Source organism: Perognathus longimembris, chromosome 5, assembly GCF_023159225.1.
Source record: "Perognathus longimembris pacificus isolate PPM17 chromosome 5, ASM2315922v1, whole genome shotgun sequence".
Lineage (NCBI taxonomy): Eukaryota > Metazoa > Chordata > Mammalia > Rodentia > Heteromyidae > Perognathus > Perognathus longimembris.
This window is the reverse complement of record NC_063165.1, coordinates 70561098-70579523: the sequence shown is the minus strand read 5'-3', so window position 1 is coordinate 70579523 and position 18426 is coordinate 70561098. Positions and strand designations below refer to the sequence as shown.

Genomic DNA, 18426 nt, shown 5'->3' with positions numbered 1-18426 from the left:
TATGAATATAATAACAATATTGGTACAACCGGTAGAATTAAGCCATTTCTGTCCTCGCAATATAATTTTATTAATATCACACACATATATGATAATGATATTGCATATGGTATGATACCTATATGACATATTATCTACATGTAAGGTTACACAGGCAATAAAATTACATATCATGTCTTTACAATATATGCAAATGTACATGTACTGATATAATGAAAAGAAAAGAAATCATATGTTGATTGTGTATATTTGCATGTTCATGATAAATGTGTCTGGGTCCTCCACCATCTTCACAGTAAGTACTTCTCTTGAGAGACTGTTTCATGGAATTGTTTTGTTTGCCAGTATTATTTTCATTTAAATACTAAGAAAGTAACTTATAATATTTTGAACACTTGTTTCTATTTTTATATATTCCCTTGCATTAAGTAGAATTTATGAAATATATCTTTTCTTTTAAGTAATAACTATTACACTTCAGGTAGTGACTCCTGAATACAGTGCTAACTACTCAGAGGCTGAAATCTCAGGTTTGTTGTTTAAATCCAACCCAAGTTGAAAAATCCCCAATATTATTTTCCTATCTCCAATTAACCAACAAAAACCGGAAGTGTAGCTCAAGTGATAGTGTGATCTTTGAGTAAAAATGTCAAGTAAGTGTGTATGTGCGTGCATGTCCACACACGTATGCGCACACACACAGGCATGTTATTATAGCACATGGACCATTAAATGCACTTCCTAGGGACTAATATGGTGAACTTTGAAAGAGTAATTTTTAAAACTAGCTCTCTTTTTCATATAGTCTTTGTACATTTTCTTTCATCATCCCCATTCTCCCTTTAAATTCTTCCTTCCTCTCTATTAAAAGAACTCAGAGGATAGAATGATTACACAATCTGAGTTTTTTGGTAAAGGAGCAAAATTGGAGTCAATTAGTCAATTATAACTTATTTAGGGTCTCAATCTTACCTTTGAAAATTTTTGTTATAAAATATAGGCTTTTATATTACAGCCCAAATGGTAAAGTACAGAACACTTTTAAAGTAGAGGAAAATGCTATTAGTTTAGTATATGTATATTCTGTTTTGGGGTATTTTTTAAATTTTTAATTGTTTCCTTTATGCAGTTAGAATCATGTTTTATGTATAATTATATATTTTTTGTTTCCAGTAGAAATGGATACTAAGAATTTTCTCAAGGTCTATTTTAAGAATATTTGTGGTGCTAACACCCATTTAATGTACTCTCTGGTTTACAGTACTCTTTTCTGTATTTTGTGTGCCAGTACTGGGGCTTGAACGCAGGGCCTGAGCACTTTCCATTAGTTTTTGTTGCCTTTGTTATTATTTTCATTCAATGCTTTACAATTTGAGCCATAACCCTACTTCTGCATTTTTAGTAATTAATTAGGGAGAAGGTTCTCACAGACTTTCTTACTACCCCTTGCTTTGAATCCTGATCCTCATATCTCAGATTTCTGAGTACCCAGGATTATTGGCATGAGCCTCTGGCACCTGGCTACCAGTGTTCTTCAGTGCCTACTCCAAGCCTGTTTATTCAATGCATAATGTGCAATAACAGAGAAAATTAGCATGACTGCTTCCTCCTTTAGTGTTTCAGCCATGGCCACAAGTACTCTTGTTTCTTACTTATTGCAAACTCACTAAAAAATAAGCAATAATTAGGAAGTGAGATATAGGTGTTAAGTAAAGTCACATTATAAGCAGTAGTAGCTGTCTTTATTCAATACCTTTAATCTTAATCTTATTTCATTAAGGTCTTCTAATTTATTTTACTCTCTTATGGGAAGCAAATAGAATCAGCAAATCATGATTATAGTTTCTCATATGAGTCATGCTAATATGCTTTCCAAAATAATTAATTTACCAAGCTAGAACACAGAATACTTGGGAAGGTTAAGTTTACCGGTCCTGTTATGTTGTACACTTACAGAAAAACAGAATGAAGTGGTCTCTTTATATTAAAATGACTTCTCAGAAGTGGCCTGGGGCTATTTCTAGATGTTTAAGGATAGGATAGATGGAAACTGATGCCCCATACCCTTCATGGGGTTTTGGGCCAATCCCTTACTTTCCTGGCTGTCAGGCCTGGCCTGGCATCCTGTGTGGAGAATATGACTGATATGGTAGGAGGCCTGTGAGGTTCAAAACATTGACTGTTTGCCAAACAATGGGAAATGGTTTCTTCGTTTTAACAACTATCCTGGCAGGCTTGGCTCAGGAGGAAATGTATTAAAAACACTGTTGTGATTTTTACTCTAGGTAAAGGCATGGGAATGAGCAGAACCAATGCTTTTAAGAGTAGAGCCCTTTATTGTCAAAGTGAATTACAGAGGGGTTACATTTCATATGTAAGGAAGTGAGTACATATTTTTGGTCATCTCTGATATTCACAGAAGTAGAAAGTCTAAACTTGCTGGTGCAATTAATAAAGAAAAGAAATAAGGAGAAATTCTATGAGCCAGACACTGATACCACACATAAACAACGTAAGAACGCTGACTAAATATTGTAGGACCTATAGGGGAAAAGGGCAGAGGTTAGAATAAATATAAAATAATTTGCATTGGATAATTGTCTTCCTAGCTAATAACAATAATAAACAAGAATAATCATATTGTATCCTCATGTGTGAATGGTAATACATGAACTTCCAATGTATATGAAAATAGTTTAAATTGTTACTCCCCTTTTAGATTTCCTTGTTGGAAAAGGCTGGATTTGGAGGTGTTCTTCTATATATTGATCCTTGTGATGTACCAGTGACTGAAAATCTTAACCATGATAATTTCATGGTTACCCTGAACCCTGGAGGAGACCCTTCCACACCTGGCTACCCGAGCATTGGTAAGTTTGTTCTTCTTGAACTTCTGGGCCTACAATTTGTAAGTGCATGCCAGCTAATTAACCAAGAAATAATAAAACAAAAATGTGTGCTCCTATACATTTTTAAGGAGACATCAACTATATTATTGGACATGAACAAATGCATGCATGTGAATTGTCAACTACTGTTTTCAGTCAGCTGTCATAACTCTATGACAGTCAATGGCAGCCTTGTTTAGGGTAGGGAAGCTGTCAAAAGAGATTCTAGGGAACAGTAGCATAATATGGTCAAATGTTCTGTCAAGGAACAGAATGATGTTCTGACAAGGAACATCATTTGCTCCTCCTGTTTCTGGCTGCATCAGAGCACAATCTTTGCACTACATATCCTTTTTCTCAGTAAGCTGTTTGGATTCATGTTAATGAGGATTTTGTGGCCATGAAAAGAGGACTGATTTTGGCAGAGGCTCTTTGCACCATTGAGTTTCTGTCCAACGTATCACTGACAAATAGCCTGTTCATTTAATTTGGCTGAGAAAAAAGCTCTTTATACTTTTTATCTGGGGTGATACGAACTTATTGACCACAATAATTTAATTAGTAATTAAACTAATCAAAATAGAATTATCCATATGTTCTTTGAGTGTTTTCCTTCTTTTTCCCAAATATTATAAAAGATGTTACTAATCTTCCTCAAATCCAGCTGTCTTTTCTCTATTTGTGTTAGCATTACCAATTAGTACCTTTCTCCAAGGGGATAGTACATCAAATTAGATTAAGAAGATTTTTTTAATGTAATTACTTTCAGTTTGTGGTTTAGTGCTTTCTCTACTATAATCCACACAAGCATTATTTTTTAGGACCTCAGTGTACTTTCTAAGTCTTTTCCCTGTCATTCCCATTTTGAAATAAGGATTAGTAATTGTCTACATATAATTTCTAGATAGCATTGTGAATATTAGTCCAGATTCTCACTCATGAATCGTATTGTAATGTGCTATAATTCCTCACATTCAGAAGGCTATACTTGGCAGCTGTCTATATCAAGTTGCCAAAAGGAGACTGTATTTACCTATTTTTGTAAGTTGTCTATTTGGCAAAATTTACTCTTAATAAATTTCTTGGCCCAGGTTATTGTAAAATTGTAGAATTGAGTCCTAGGCAGTAAAATGTTTGCAGAGTTTTAAGGATTCTCAGAATGACATTGAATGTTTTTGTCCCCTTTTAATTTCAAAATAGTACAAACACATAAAATTCATAGATGTAGTATACACAGACTCTTGGTACCTATCTTCTGTTAACCTGTGATAAGCATGTTACAATCATCAACATCAACTCAACATAATATAGTATTTACAGATTTTATTCAATTCTTCCCAGTAGGGTACTTTTCTGATCCTCTCCTCTTTAATCCCCTCCTCCCCTCTCCCTTTCTTTTCCTTTCTCTCCTCTCTCTTTTCTCCCTCTTATCTTCCTTTCACACTTCTGAACACTAGAAGATAGGAATATGAAAAAATACCAATAACTCCTGTCTGTTGGAATTATTATTGTGCTATTCCCAAATGGGGGTTTTCTGTTTGTCATTCATTTAGAATGATTAAAGAATTTTTTTGGTTGGTCATAGGGCTTGAACTCTGGGCCTGTGGCACTGTCCTTGAGATTTTCAGCTCAAGGCTAGCACTTTACCACTTGAGCAACAGTGCCACTTCCTAAAGATATGAACTCCAAGATATGGAAACAAGTAGTTTATCATTGTTGTTGTCATTTTTCACGTACTATGTGAAATTATTTCTTTTTTTCTTTTGTTTGTCTTCCCTATGGTGTAGCCTCTGTTGTCTCTATATTTGATTTTAGTACAGTAGGTATTATATGTATGTTTTTCTGAATTAGCAAAGGGAAGGGGAACATCAAAATGTTGAGACAAAGGGTAAAAGACAAACCAATGAAATAGCAATACTTACAAGACAAGAAGTTGTAAACTAACTGTAGAACTCCGGAGGCAGGGAGATTGGGGTAGACAGAAGGTGGGAGAAAAATGAGGGAGGAGGTAACAAGTTTTACAAGAAATGTACTCACTGTAATCCCTCTTTATATCACCTTAAATTTTTTTAGAAAAGAAATATTTTAAAATATTAGGTAATCACATTGGCTACATAATACTCAAACAACAGTGAACAACTATGGAAACATTTATGGAAATTATAATAAGGACTTCTTAGTTCTAATGATTAGATACCAATGAAGTAAATAACATTATCTACTATGTTACTCAATTCTCTTATATAGTATCACATGAAAATTTCCTTTAAAAATATAATGTTGATGGAGATAAAGTCTCCTACTTACACATGAAGATTTTATGCAGTAAAAAGAAAAGGAAAAGAACAAAATTCATTCTATTTTTTAGGCTTAAAATGGAAGTTCTGACTAATTACAATGATTTATATCCATGGCTTTAGTTTATTCATTTCCTCTCCCTTGAATTTTTCTCAATATATTTGTGTCTTATGGTTTTATTGATATTTAAAAAAATAATACAATACTTCACAGATTTTTTTTCTTAGAGGTATAGATAAATGAGAATGCAGGTGTGGATTATGAATAAAACCTATGAATAATGGCTTCTCTAACATCAACCAACTACCTGACTTCATACTAGAATAATGTCAAATTATTTGAGGAAATTAAAACTATTTTGTTTTACAATATTAGGAACCCTATTTCTCTAATAAGTTTTAGACGAACTATGCTCTAATGAATATTAGAACAACTAAAATTCAAGGTTTGTTTTTAAATCCTATCGTTTGGTTGTCATTATAAACAAAGTAAATGCAATGCTGTAATGGCCAGTCTATTTGAGCCATTTAGATTGTTCAACCCATTAATATGTTAACTTTTTTGTTTTGTCTGTATATCACCTTACATTTTACTGTACCATTTACTATTTTTCTATGTAAATTTGCACAAATTAAAACATTCACACCATAAATGATACATGGACACTTCCTGTATTCCCATGTTTATTTATCTTCATCACCTCAAAGAGTTTTGAGTCCATTTCCTCACTGACCATAATAATCCTTAGATTATCAAGTTTGACTTCTGTCATGCTACAAAATTTTCAAGCTAAAAATTGAAAATAAAACATTTCAAGTATAGTATGCATGCTCTAACTGTTTAAGCTTAGAATATGATACATTTATTCAGTGTCACATGTATCAGTAGCTTATTGCTAGGGAGCATAACCCAATCTTTATATCTATTCAAGATGTATTCCACTCATAGTTTGACATGTTTAATTGAAACTCCTTTGCACATCTATTTGGAGATAATAAAAAATCAATTGAATTATAAAAAACGATAATCATTGTGTTTTTCCAAAGCATATAATGCAAATAGTTTGTGCTATCCATAGGAAAATTCACATGATATCTATCTACTAACTTATTTCATTACATACCCTAATAATTCTTTGTTACTATGGAATTAAAGCAAAGAGTAAATAGTGACTAAATTACATTCCTTGTCATAATTCAGGAAAGAATGTCTTGGGATATTGTGTGCATATATAAAATTTTTATTATCTTTAAGTAGTTGTGAAAAAGAGTGTCAACTCAAAATGTCAATCTATGAGTACGATGCATTATGACCAATACCACCATTTCCATCCTTCTACCCATCTCACCACTCCACCCATCCCCTTAAGTTGCTTGAATCCATTTTCACATATGTACATTAAATAATATGAAGTTCTTTCTAACTAATGCAAGCTTTTTTATTCATCAAACACATTAATTTATTCTCTAAATCCCCTTGATATTTCCCAAATATAACAAAAACTGGTTTAGTAGCCAGGCACCGGTGGCTCATGCCTGTAATGCTAGCTCCTCAGGAGGCTGAGATCTAATTATCACAGATCTAATGACCAGGCAGAAAAGTCCATGAAACTACTATCTCCAACTAACCACCAGAAAATCAGAAGTGCAGCCTTGGTTCAAAGTGGTAGAGGACTAGTGCTGAAAAAGAAAAAAGCTCAAGGACTTTGCCCAGGCCCTGAGTTCAAGCCCCCATGGCTGGCAAAAACGTCTTATTCTAACTATGTAGGGCAAGACAGAACCACAAAACTTTGTACTGAATTAAGTTCTGCAGTGCATGGGGTGATACAAAATAGGCTGCCAAAGGACAGAGTAATAAGGGGCTGGGGATATGGCCTAGTGGCAAGAGTTCTTGCCTCTTATACCTGAAGCCCTGGGTTCAATTCCCCAGCACCACATAAATAGAAAACGGCCAGAAGGGGCACTGTGGCTCAAGTGGCAGAGTGCTAGCCTTGAGCAAAAGAAGCCAGGGACAGTGCTCAGTCCCTGAGTGCAAGGCCCAGGACTGGCAAAAAAAAAAAAAAAAAAAGAGTAACAAGAAGAAAAGTGGTTATAACTTCATGCAGAATTACAGAGGTGGGTGGAAATCATTACAGAGTAAGTCAAAGGTTGTGTGTGTCAATAAAGAAAAGTACATTTGTATGTAAATAATGTGGAAAAATGGGTTTAGATTTTCATAGGCTACCAACTGTGAGAAGAAGAATACATGAAAGATATGTTATGATTTAGTTCCTCTTAAGTAAGCCTGATGGAAGGTAAACAAGATGGGAGGAAAGGCTTTCATTTTTTCCTTTGTGATAGTATCTGTAGTTTCTTTTGCTATGTGTTTCAGCAATAGAAGAGTACAATTCAACATATTACATGCACTTGTGCATGTGCACGCAAACACATGTGTGTGTTTCAAAGTTCTAATCAGCAATATTCCATTCTCAAAACTAAAGCATATAAATATTGAATATATTAGCCAGACACTCAAATAAATGGTACATGAATCTGATATTTACATTAACACCATAACTATAACACCATCAGTAAGGTCTGATGAGAGTTAGAAGATAGGAAATTCTCTAAAATCATTAGTTAGCTACATATGTTAAAATCACAAATAGAAATAGAGAGTTGTGTGGTAAATAGAAAAATAAGAAAATAAGAAATAGAAAGGTTAACTATTTTAATGAATATTCCATTTGCTTGTGCTGAAACATGTAGAAGAAAACCATTTCTCATGTATCTTACAAAATTTATGTTGGTTATAGTGTTTTTTATATGATTTTAATTTTAGTGCTACAGAAAGTAACTGCCTGGAAATGTACAAATATCCTCATCTTGATTTAGTCTTAAAGTGTCCTTATACTTTATTTTTTGATATCCATACAAACTTGAAGCTTTGTGTCTATGTACCTCTCTGTGTCTCTTATAATTTTTTTTCCTTGTTTGAAATTCTGGAGAATAATATCTTCTCAGTGGTTTTACTCTAGTGAAGTGTATCAAACAACACAGTTTACTGAATATTCCCACTGTTACAATTCAGTGGATCCATGTGTTGTTTATCTACTTCCCATTCCACATTACCCTTGACACAAAACCATTCAAAGAATAAAGAGCATCACTGTAATTTGTGACAAGTCTTCACCAGGTATTCGTGGTCCAGTTACCAGGACAAATGTCTAAAGACTGACTTGAGTTGGTACTAAATCAACTGAGACAATGTTGAACTATGCCCTGACTAGAACAGCAGAAAATATAAATATGTGTCTAGTTGTCAAAGTAATGTGTTAGATATTCATAGCATGAAATGCCTTGCCACTTGGTTGGAGAAAAATAAAAATGTGCCTGCATTTTTCCATTTCACTTTCTCTTCCTGGTGGTTCTTGCGTGTATCCTAAAGCTTTAGATGTCCATGAAGTATATTTTCCACTTGGTTCTTAAAAATGTTAAAGAGGATTATTAAGCACCAAAAATATCTCATAAATTAAAGTTAACAAGTATGAAAAATATGAGCTATCTAAGTCAAAGCTCTCCTTTAAAACTCTAATGGTGGTTTTGAAAAATAATTTTACTAACACAAGGTTTCACCTTCCGTTGCAAGGAAACTTCCTGTTGATTGCTGATATGTCTAAGATAATATCCTATGGAGAACAATTTTGAGTGGTTATTGTTCTTAAGAGATCAGTGTGTTCTTTGGTACATTCATCATTTAGATACTCTATGTTGTTGTATTAGCAACTCCTGAAAACAAGTGGTCGATCAGTAGAAATTCTGTTTTGTTGAAGAATTAGAGATCTAAATAAATCTGTAGTGAGAATAATAAAATCATCTGCTTAAAAATATTTACCAGTAAGTTACGAGTTATCTGACTTGAGTCTGGTAACATTCTACTAATACTATTTTTCGTTTATCATACAAGGTAAATAAGAGAGGTAGGAAAATCAGAGAACCAGTTTGATGTAATATCAAACCAACAATTCAAATTTACTGTTGAAAAAGTTAAGATGTAGCTTTTCATTCAATCTATGCTTGGGAGCAGCATTCAAAGAAAAATATAAAATACAACTTGAAAATTCTAAAACTATACACTGTATCAAATACCGCACCAAAAATTTGATTAAACTATTTATGGTTGTTACCAGTAATCTGAGAGTACATTTGCTACTAATATAGTAGCAAAACTTTATAAAGTCAATAAGTAGAACCATTAATTAATACAAAATATAAGGGATGATATTAACAAAAAATGAGTATTTCAGCCATGAAATTATGTTGGCTATTTCGTTGGAATATATTTAAAACCTGTATTTCTCAAATTTAATGTTGGAAAATGCATTTATCTTTCTCAAAGACTCAAATTGTTCTTTATGAGCATAATTCATGGATCTGGGAAAAAATGAACAGGAAATATCAATAAAGTAATACAAATAATAGGTATAGGCCTGAGAAGTGATAAATCCTGCTGAACAACATAATTTCATGTTCCCACTCAATTTTGAAATCTACACGGTTCAGAATCTGTTATCTATAGTGTGAGATGTTTCTCTTGATAAACTTAAACCTCTTACAGAAAATATTTCTAGTATGACTAGTACCAGGTATAAACTGACAAGATTCCGTAGAAGTTATTTTTTATTCACTAATCAAATAGTTAAAGCATACAGCATAATAAACATAATAGCAATTTTGTAAGACCTCAAGTAAGTAGCAACCCAATCATTTCATTTCATTAACAATCAGGTCTTCTGAATGTTTTTCCAACAATTCATGTATAATCATTTTACTTTGTATAACTGTAGTAATGCTAAAATATGGTATTATCTGTATTGACCATCTCTAAGTAAGGTATCTTGTTATATTTAAAGAACATGTAATATATAAATATATAACAAGTATATGCTAAATGTAACACAGTTATATGTGTATATTATATCTACATATACATTATAATACATATATTAATATGTATATGTAGATAAACAGAGAGAGGAGTCACAAAATAATATAAATTAGGTCTTATTGAATTTCTCAACAGTGGTGACAGAAATAAACATTTTAAGTTTGCTTTTTGTAATTTTGTAGAGATAAATTTAAGACAAATTGCAAGAGTAGTGCAAAGATATTTCCTGTAGCATTTACCCAGATTCATCAGTTGTTTGCACTTGTTCCATCTGCATTAAAATTTGCCCTCTTTTGTCCTGATAACACTATATGTGTTGAGCTGAGCTCATGGATGAAGAGGGAGAGCAGGTGACTAGCAACTGTGAGGTCTTGAGTTCAAGCCTGAGTAAATGAGTACTTACCTCTACATAAAGTATCCAAGTATCATTTTAATGTGTATGCATATGCATTGTTTGACACTGGGTTGTAGATATCTTTACTGTTTATTTCTGAAAATGTTTAGTCTGTAATTCATAAGGACTGATAGAGTCATGGATAATGGTACAATGAAGCTATTGGTGTCAGGAAACTTAAGAATATGTTTTCATCATGATCTACTAATTTAAGTAGTTGTAAAAATTAGTGGGGCTGAGAATATAGCCTAGTGGCAAGAGTGCTTGCCCCATATACAGGAAGCCCTGGGTTCGATTCCTCAGCACCACATATATAGAAAATGTCCAGAAGTGGTTCTGAGGCTCAAGTGGCAGAGTGCTAGCCTTGATCTAAAAGAAGCCAAGGTCAGTGTTCAGGCCCTGAGTTCTAGGCCCAGGACTGGCCAAAAACAGAAAAAAAAATAGTTTTACAGGTACTCTTATTCCTGATCCAGATGCATTCTTTGAATATATAGGTTGTTATTCTCTAATCTGAATTAGTTCCTTGATCCTGAATCCAGTTTTATGGCTTGATATTTTTGCAGTGTCTGTGTCATTTGCTTGGTGAAATATCTTCCAAGTTGGGTGTTCCTCATTAATTCAGATTATTTTTTTTTCTTTAACAGAAACACTTCATAGTGGTGTTTTGTTTTCCTCAGTTCATTGAATGAGGAGATTTCAATCCTGATACTGTTCTTGTTTAGTTATTTAACACAGTATGTGACAGGATTATTGAATCCTGTTAATTTCCTGTCCATTTCATAGATAATATGTGAAGGTATATCTTGAGACAATATAGGTACTGTATTTACCCAAACTATACCCACTAGTTTTAGAAATCATTAATGACTCTTGCCTAAGTCATTCATTGCCAGATGCCAATTTTCTAAACTTAGTATTTCCTATATTATTAAATGTCATGGTACTGTAGGAAGGGATTTTCTTCCTCTGTTTATGCAATTGCGTTTTTGTCCTCTTTTTTATCAAGAATAATTTATTACTCTATGTATTTCTAGTTCCTTTTTTCTATTTAAAACTGGATTTATTTCATCTTTAAATACCTTTCAGTTGAGGAAGATATTTAGAAATCAATGTCTGATCCCTGGGGGTATTGACTGCCACTGAACTATCACTATGTCTTCCCAGTTGGTGAAGCCACAAAAGAGATCCAGGAAATATACCCTGGAAGAAAGCAAGCTAAATAGGTAGGCACTGGTGGCTTACATCTGTAATCCTACCTACCACTTAGGAGGCTGAGACATGGGAATCACAGTTCAAAGTCAGCCTGAACAGATAAACTGTTGATGTTCTTATTACCAAGTAACCAGAAACTCGCAGGAAGTAGAGTGGCTTATGTAGTAGAGTGCCAGGTTGAGCCAACACAAAAACAAGCAAGAATATAATGTTCTGAATTTGAATCCCAGGACTACATAGGCAGTGCAAATACTGTACTCTTATCTATACACAGTTACTGATGGTTTCAGTTCCAACCCAAGATAGGTAAAGTTGATTAGTCTTTCTTTCCCTTACCTAAATTGTATTTGTCTCATCTTTTCTTAAGGAAAATAATGCATGTGTATTTTCTACTGTGATCATTTATTTTACATAAACTGTCATACACTATAAATTGTCATCTATCATTTTACCATAGTTAGTATTCTAAAGGGACACAAGTTATCATTTCCTAAAAATTAAAGTTGGCTGACTTCTGAAGATACAAGTAGAGAGGGTTTGGTTTATAGCACTTGTATTGGGCATTAACATTTGGAGGAAACATAGGACAGAGCTCCCTGTTAGGAAGGATGAAAAGTGAACAGCAAAACAATCTAAACACAAGTGAATTTGTGATATATCAGATAGGTCCATTAATGAAATAAATGCCTGTCTTTTTAATTTTTACTTTTATATGGCACTGGAATTTGAACTCAAGTCCTCACACTAGCTAGGTTGTCATTCTACAGAAGGAGTTACACTTCCAGAACTGCTTTTTGTTGTTGTTGTTCTTGTGTTGTTGTTGTTGTTGTTGTTGTATTTAGGTGATGAAGTCAAATGGGTTTTTCTGCCTAAGGCTGATGTTGATCTATGAACTTCCAAATTGCAAACTTCTTAGTAGATAAGATTACATAGAGACAGGACCAGGGCAAGGCTTTTCTATATGCCAATGACCCAAAGACTGAGGCTGAAATTAAGAGTGCAACGCCCTTTCCAGTAGCCTCAAAAAACATAAAATACCTAGAAATAACCTTAACCAAAGAAGTGAAAGACCTCTATGATGAGAAATTTAAAAAATGTCAAAAACGAAATTAAGGCAGAATTAAGGAAATGGAAAAACCTCGCATGCTCCTGGATTGGGAGGATTAATATTGTCAAAATGGCAATATTGCCCAAGGCTATCTACAAATTCAATGCAATACCCATTAATATCCCAACAGCATTTTTTAATGAAATAGATAAAACAATCCAGAAATTCATATGGAACAATAAAAGACCCCAATAAAAGACCCCGAATAGAAAAAACAATCCTAAGTAGAAAGAACAGTGCTAGAGGAATTGCAATGCCAAACTTCAAGCTGTATTACAAAGCTATAGTAATAAAAAAAGCTTGGTATTGGCACAAGAACAGGCCTGAGGACCAATGGAACAGAACTGAAGACCAAGAAATGAACCCTCAGAATTATGCCTACTTGATCTTTGATAAAGGAGCTAAAAAAAAAAAACAAAAAACAAAAAACAATAGGCAGGAAGAAAGATAGCCTCTTTAACAAATGTTGCTGGCAAAACTGGTTCAACACCTGCAACAAATTCAAACTACATTCTTATATATTAACCTGCACCAAAATCAATTACAAATGGATCAAAGACCTTGAAACAAAAACAGATACCCTGAAAACACTACAAGAAGGAGTAGGACAAAAACTTGGGCTCCTTGGCACAGCACAAAACTTCCTTAACAAAAGCCCAGAAATACAACAACAGACAAGCCATACAATGGACAAAGGCCTCATATCTAAAATATATGCAGAACTAAAAACATTAAATTCTTCCAAAACAAAACCTCAAAGAGCCAACAGCGCACTGAAAAAGTGGGCTATAGACCTAAAAAGAGACTTCTCTAAAGAGGAAATGAGAATGGCCAAGAGTCACATGAAAAAGTGCTCTATACCACTGGCCATATGAGAAATGTAAATCAAAACAACATTGAGATTCCACCTCATCCCAGTAAGAATACCCATTATCAGGAAAATTAACAACAAATGCTGGAGGGCATGTGGCCAAAGGGAACCCTACTACATTGTTGGTGGGAATGTAAACTTGCTCAGCCACTCTGGCAAGCAGTATGGAGATTCCTCAGAAGGCTCAGCATATAGCTCCCCTATGATCCAGCAGCCCAACTTTTGGGCATCTACCCAAAAGATTACAAACAGGAACACACTAAAGCCACCAGGGCAACAATGTTCATCGCAATACAATTTGTCATAGCTAAAATATGGAACCAACTCAGATGCCCCTCAGGAGACGAATGGATCAGGAAAATGTGGTACATATACACAATGGAATTTTATGCCTCTTATCAGGAAGAATGGCATTGCCCCATTCATAAGGAAATGGAAGGACTTGGAAAAAATTATACTAAGTGAAGTGAGCCAGACCCAAAGAAGCATGGACTATATGGTCTCCTTCTTAGGGAATAATTAGCACATGTTTAGGCTAGTCACAGCAGAGGATCACAAGAGCCCAATAGCTATACCCTTATGAACACATAAGATGATGTTAAGTGAAATGAACTCCATGTTATGGAAACGAATGTTATCTCACTGTCATAATTATTTTCAACATATGATGTGAAACCGTAGCTTCTTTTGTTGTTGATCCTCTTGTATCCCCTTCTTGTGGTTGCCCCCACGCTATCACTGTATCTCATCTGAGTACCCTGGATACTGTATATAATGGTATTAGAACTAGGGAAGGGAAAGGGAATATTAAAATTGAGAGACAAATGTTAAAAAGACAAACAACTCCAAAAGCAATACTTACAAAACCATTTGGTGTAAACCAACTGAACAACTCATGGGGGGAGGGGGAGGGGGGAGGAGGAAGGGGGGAAATGAAAGAGGAGGTAACAAATTGTGAAAGAAATTTACCCACCGCCTTATGTATGAAACTGTTACCCCTCTGTACATCACTTTAACAATAAATAACTAATTATTTTCAAAAAAGATTGTGTAGATGAGCTAATATTTTTTAATTATAAAAAGTTAGACTATTCATTTATTTTTTTTGCAATGTTTGGATTTGAATGCAGAGTCTCATGTCGTGATTATTAGACAAGTTTTCTACCACTTGAGCTAATACCCATATTATAAGACCACGACCACGTGTTTTCTTTCTCCTCTCACTCTCTCTCTCTCTCTCTCTCTCTCTCTCTCTCTCTCTCTCTCATTTATTTTTGATTGTGGGTCTTGAACTCATGGCCTAGATACTGGCCCTGAGCTTTTTTTCATTCAAAGGCTTGCTGTCTACTACATTGAGCCACAGGACCAATTCCATTTTTCTGGAGGTAAATTTTAGATGTGAGCTTCATCAACTTTTCTAGGCTACCTTTGAACTGCAATCCTCAGGTCTCATCCTCCTGAATAGCTAGAATTATGGAGGTGAGTCGCCAGCACCCATTATAACCAAGGATTTATGGCCCTTTTGCAAGTAGGCACTGAGGAGAAGCCTCTCCAAGCATGACATATTGAGTGAAATAATTTTCTATAATTAAAAGAAACATTGACACTTCTAAAGCCTGGAGGTTATCTGCCACTAAACTTCACAGAAATAGTGGCAATCTGCCCTGTCAGGATGAAACATCATCAGGCAGCATCTGAAGAGGACATTGGTATGCAAACCATAGAAACTTTATTCCATCCTTAGTCATGAGTTAGAAAAGTGAGAATAGTGTTATGCAGTATGGTAGCCATGCGCAATGTGTTGCCCTGAATTTAAATTAATTAAAACAATGTAAACCTTAAAATCCAATCAAACTAGCTAAATTCCAAATGCTTAGCTTCCACTAGTGCTTCTACAGAGGATTTCCTTCATGAAGAGACATTTTATTGGAGTGAAAATCAGGAGGGAGTAGATGTCTAAAATTGTGACTTTATATAAAGTGTGATGGTTATTTACGGTTTATATTATCTGTGAGGCCACTTCTCTACACAATTTTCAAAAGCAAGGACTGTTTTTTTTTTAGTTTTTTTTTACCACTTATGTGAAAACAATTTACCAAGCAGATTCTAAGAGCCACATGTTACGTACGCTTCATGAATTCTTTTATGGTTTTGTGTTGAACCAACACATAGTTGAGTGTTCCTAAAGTAAACATTTTCTAATTCCAGAATTCTCTGAAGAGATGTTGAATTTTAAGTATGTGAAAATAAATCTTGTAATGCTACTTCAAACTGCTAACATTGTAAATTTTAATCCTACACAATTTTGAGAGATATATCCTAGATGAGAAAATAAAAATGTGTTCTATTTTTGTTTTGCCTCTCAACAGCCACTCAGAAATAAATTTCTCAGTGACAGTTGAAAAATTAAATCCTTGGAATATCATATTTTTGAAGGAAAATCACCTAAGCCATAGGCTTTTGTGATATATAAATATATGTACATATTAATTTTGCAATAAACCCATAGGCCTTTTGCATGTGAAATTAGCTTTGTCTGCAGGAAACTAAGACCCAAACTTTCCTTTTTTAAACACCCAAATAAGAAGAATTTACCACATCTTCATTTTCACAAATATAGTGATTTACATCAATGTTCACACCCTGGGTGATTATTGCATACCTGTTGCATTCTGTTAGTTATACAAAAGCCTGAACTTTTTCTTCTTTCTCCCTCCCATGCTCCATAATCACCTGGAGTCTATGACTTGATAATATTACCAAGTGTATATTCATTAAAGAAAGCTGAAAGCCAAATTGAATTATACAAACTTATTTACAACAGAAATTTTTGACTTTTTATGGCTGCAATAAATTTTGTATGTAATGAATAGTTATATGTAGTTGAAAGATCTCTCAAATATATTTGACCATGAGATTAATGTTTTAGACAAGTGTTTGAATGGACTATTGTTCTGTAATCATACCATGGCATTGCTCTCCTGTTCCAACCACAGATCCTCTAGTTTTAGGCCTGAGCATAGAAATGCATGCTGTGCACCTAAGATTGTATGTCTTGTAGTCTAAGACATTCTGATAACTGTTGATAGGAAAGGTGGCATGGTGATGGACAAATTGACACCTGCTGGAGACACCACTTACGAGTCAGCAGGAAGGAAAATAGTCCAAAACAAACCAAACAAACAAACAAAAATCCAATCCAATTGATTGTTTAAGAATTAAAGTTGTAATTAGATTTATAATTGAATTTGGGGCATAATGTAGAGTCTGGAAAATCAGTGTATTTGAACTAATCTTTTACTCAGCATGATCTGTTCCAGTCCATTGGTAACCATGCTAAAATCTGCTTTTTCATTTTTTTCTTCTTTATTGTAAAAGTGAAATACAGAGGCGTTAGTTTCATATGTAAGACAAGTACATTTCTTATCCAAGTTGTTACCTCCACCCTCATCCTCCCCTTATCCCCCCCCACCTCCACCCTCCCCTCCCCGCACTTGTATAGTTGGTTTACACCAAATGGTTTGGTAAATATCGCTATTGCAATGGTTTGTCTTTTTAATCCTTTGTCTCTCAATTTTGACATTCCCTTTCCCTACCCTACATCGAATACACGTATATACAGTATCCAGAGTACTAAGATCCATTACAGTGATAGCAAGGGTAAAACCACGGGAAGGGAATATGAGGAGAGAAAAAAAGTACGGTTTCACATGGCATGTTGAAAATAACTACAACACTGATATAACACTTGTTTCCATAACTTGGAGTTCATTTTGCTTAGTATCACCTTATGTGTTCATACGGGCAGAGCTATTGAACTATTATAATCTTCTTCTATGACCATCATAGACATGTACTAATTATTCCCTCAGAGGGAAACCATAGACTCCATGTTTCTTTGGGTCTGGCTCACTTCACTTAGTATTATTTTTTTCCAAGTCCTTCCATTTCCTTATGAATGGAGCAATGTTTGAACAAAACTCTTATGCAGCCTTCTCTACCCATTCCCTGATTTTCCAATTCAGTGATAGAACAGAATATATAATTTTATTCTTGGAAAAATGATGAAATGGCTCTTTTTAATATAACACAGATATGTGCATTTTCAAAGATTCCACCAAAAAGATAATAAACTTCAGGCAATTAATTGTGGAATACATCTTATTGAAATTGTTCACTTGTTGTATAAACACTCTTAAGTTGTAACCATGGCATCAGTAGTTCAATATTCCAAGAAAGGCTTGGAATCCCTCGTATTTGTCAACTTGGACATTTAATATGGAGAAACCTTTTTCAGTGATGCCTGTCGCTCCTGAAAAGACTTTTGGCACCTGAAGAACAACTGAATCAAACCGAGAAACCTGTAACTTAGTAATATATAGACTAACCAGAGCACTATTTTAGGTGAGTTTTCTAAGAGTAATTCCAATGAATAACAGTCATTTTGTGGGTGGTATGATGATAGAGCTTAAATTGAATCTAAGATTTCGTAAACATTTGACCATGTAATCTATATGATATTCAGACCAGAGGTGCTCTCAGAATAAATTATTTCCCTAAAACTCTCATGCTGAAGTACTGACCCCTAGTACCACAGAATGCATTTGTATTTGATAATAGAGATAATTAAATTGCAATGAGGGCACTGGAATGAGCCCTAATCTAATAAAATTGGTGACCTTATAAGAAAAGGTTAGGACACACACAGAAAAAAGTCCCTGTAAAGTCA

General features: G+C 34.3%; 1 protein-coding gene across 5 annotated transcripts in view; it reads left to right on the top strand.

Moving 5' to 3' along the window:
* The window catches only part of Naaladl2 (N-acetylated alpha-linked acidic dipeptidase like 2), a 1189792-nt gene that overhangs the window by 693706 nt on the left and 477660 nt on the right, over window positions 1-18426 (top strand). For all 5 annotated transcript variants that reach the window (XM_048347099.1, XM_048347096.1, XM_048347098.1 and 2 more), the window contains one exon: window positions 2720-2870. In XM_048347099.1, the coding sequence (XP_048203056.1) occupies window positions 2720-2870 (151 nt within the window). The remainder of the gene's footprint in view (window positions 1-2719; window positions 2871-18426) is intronic.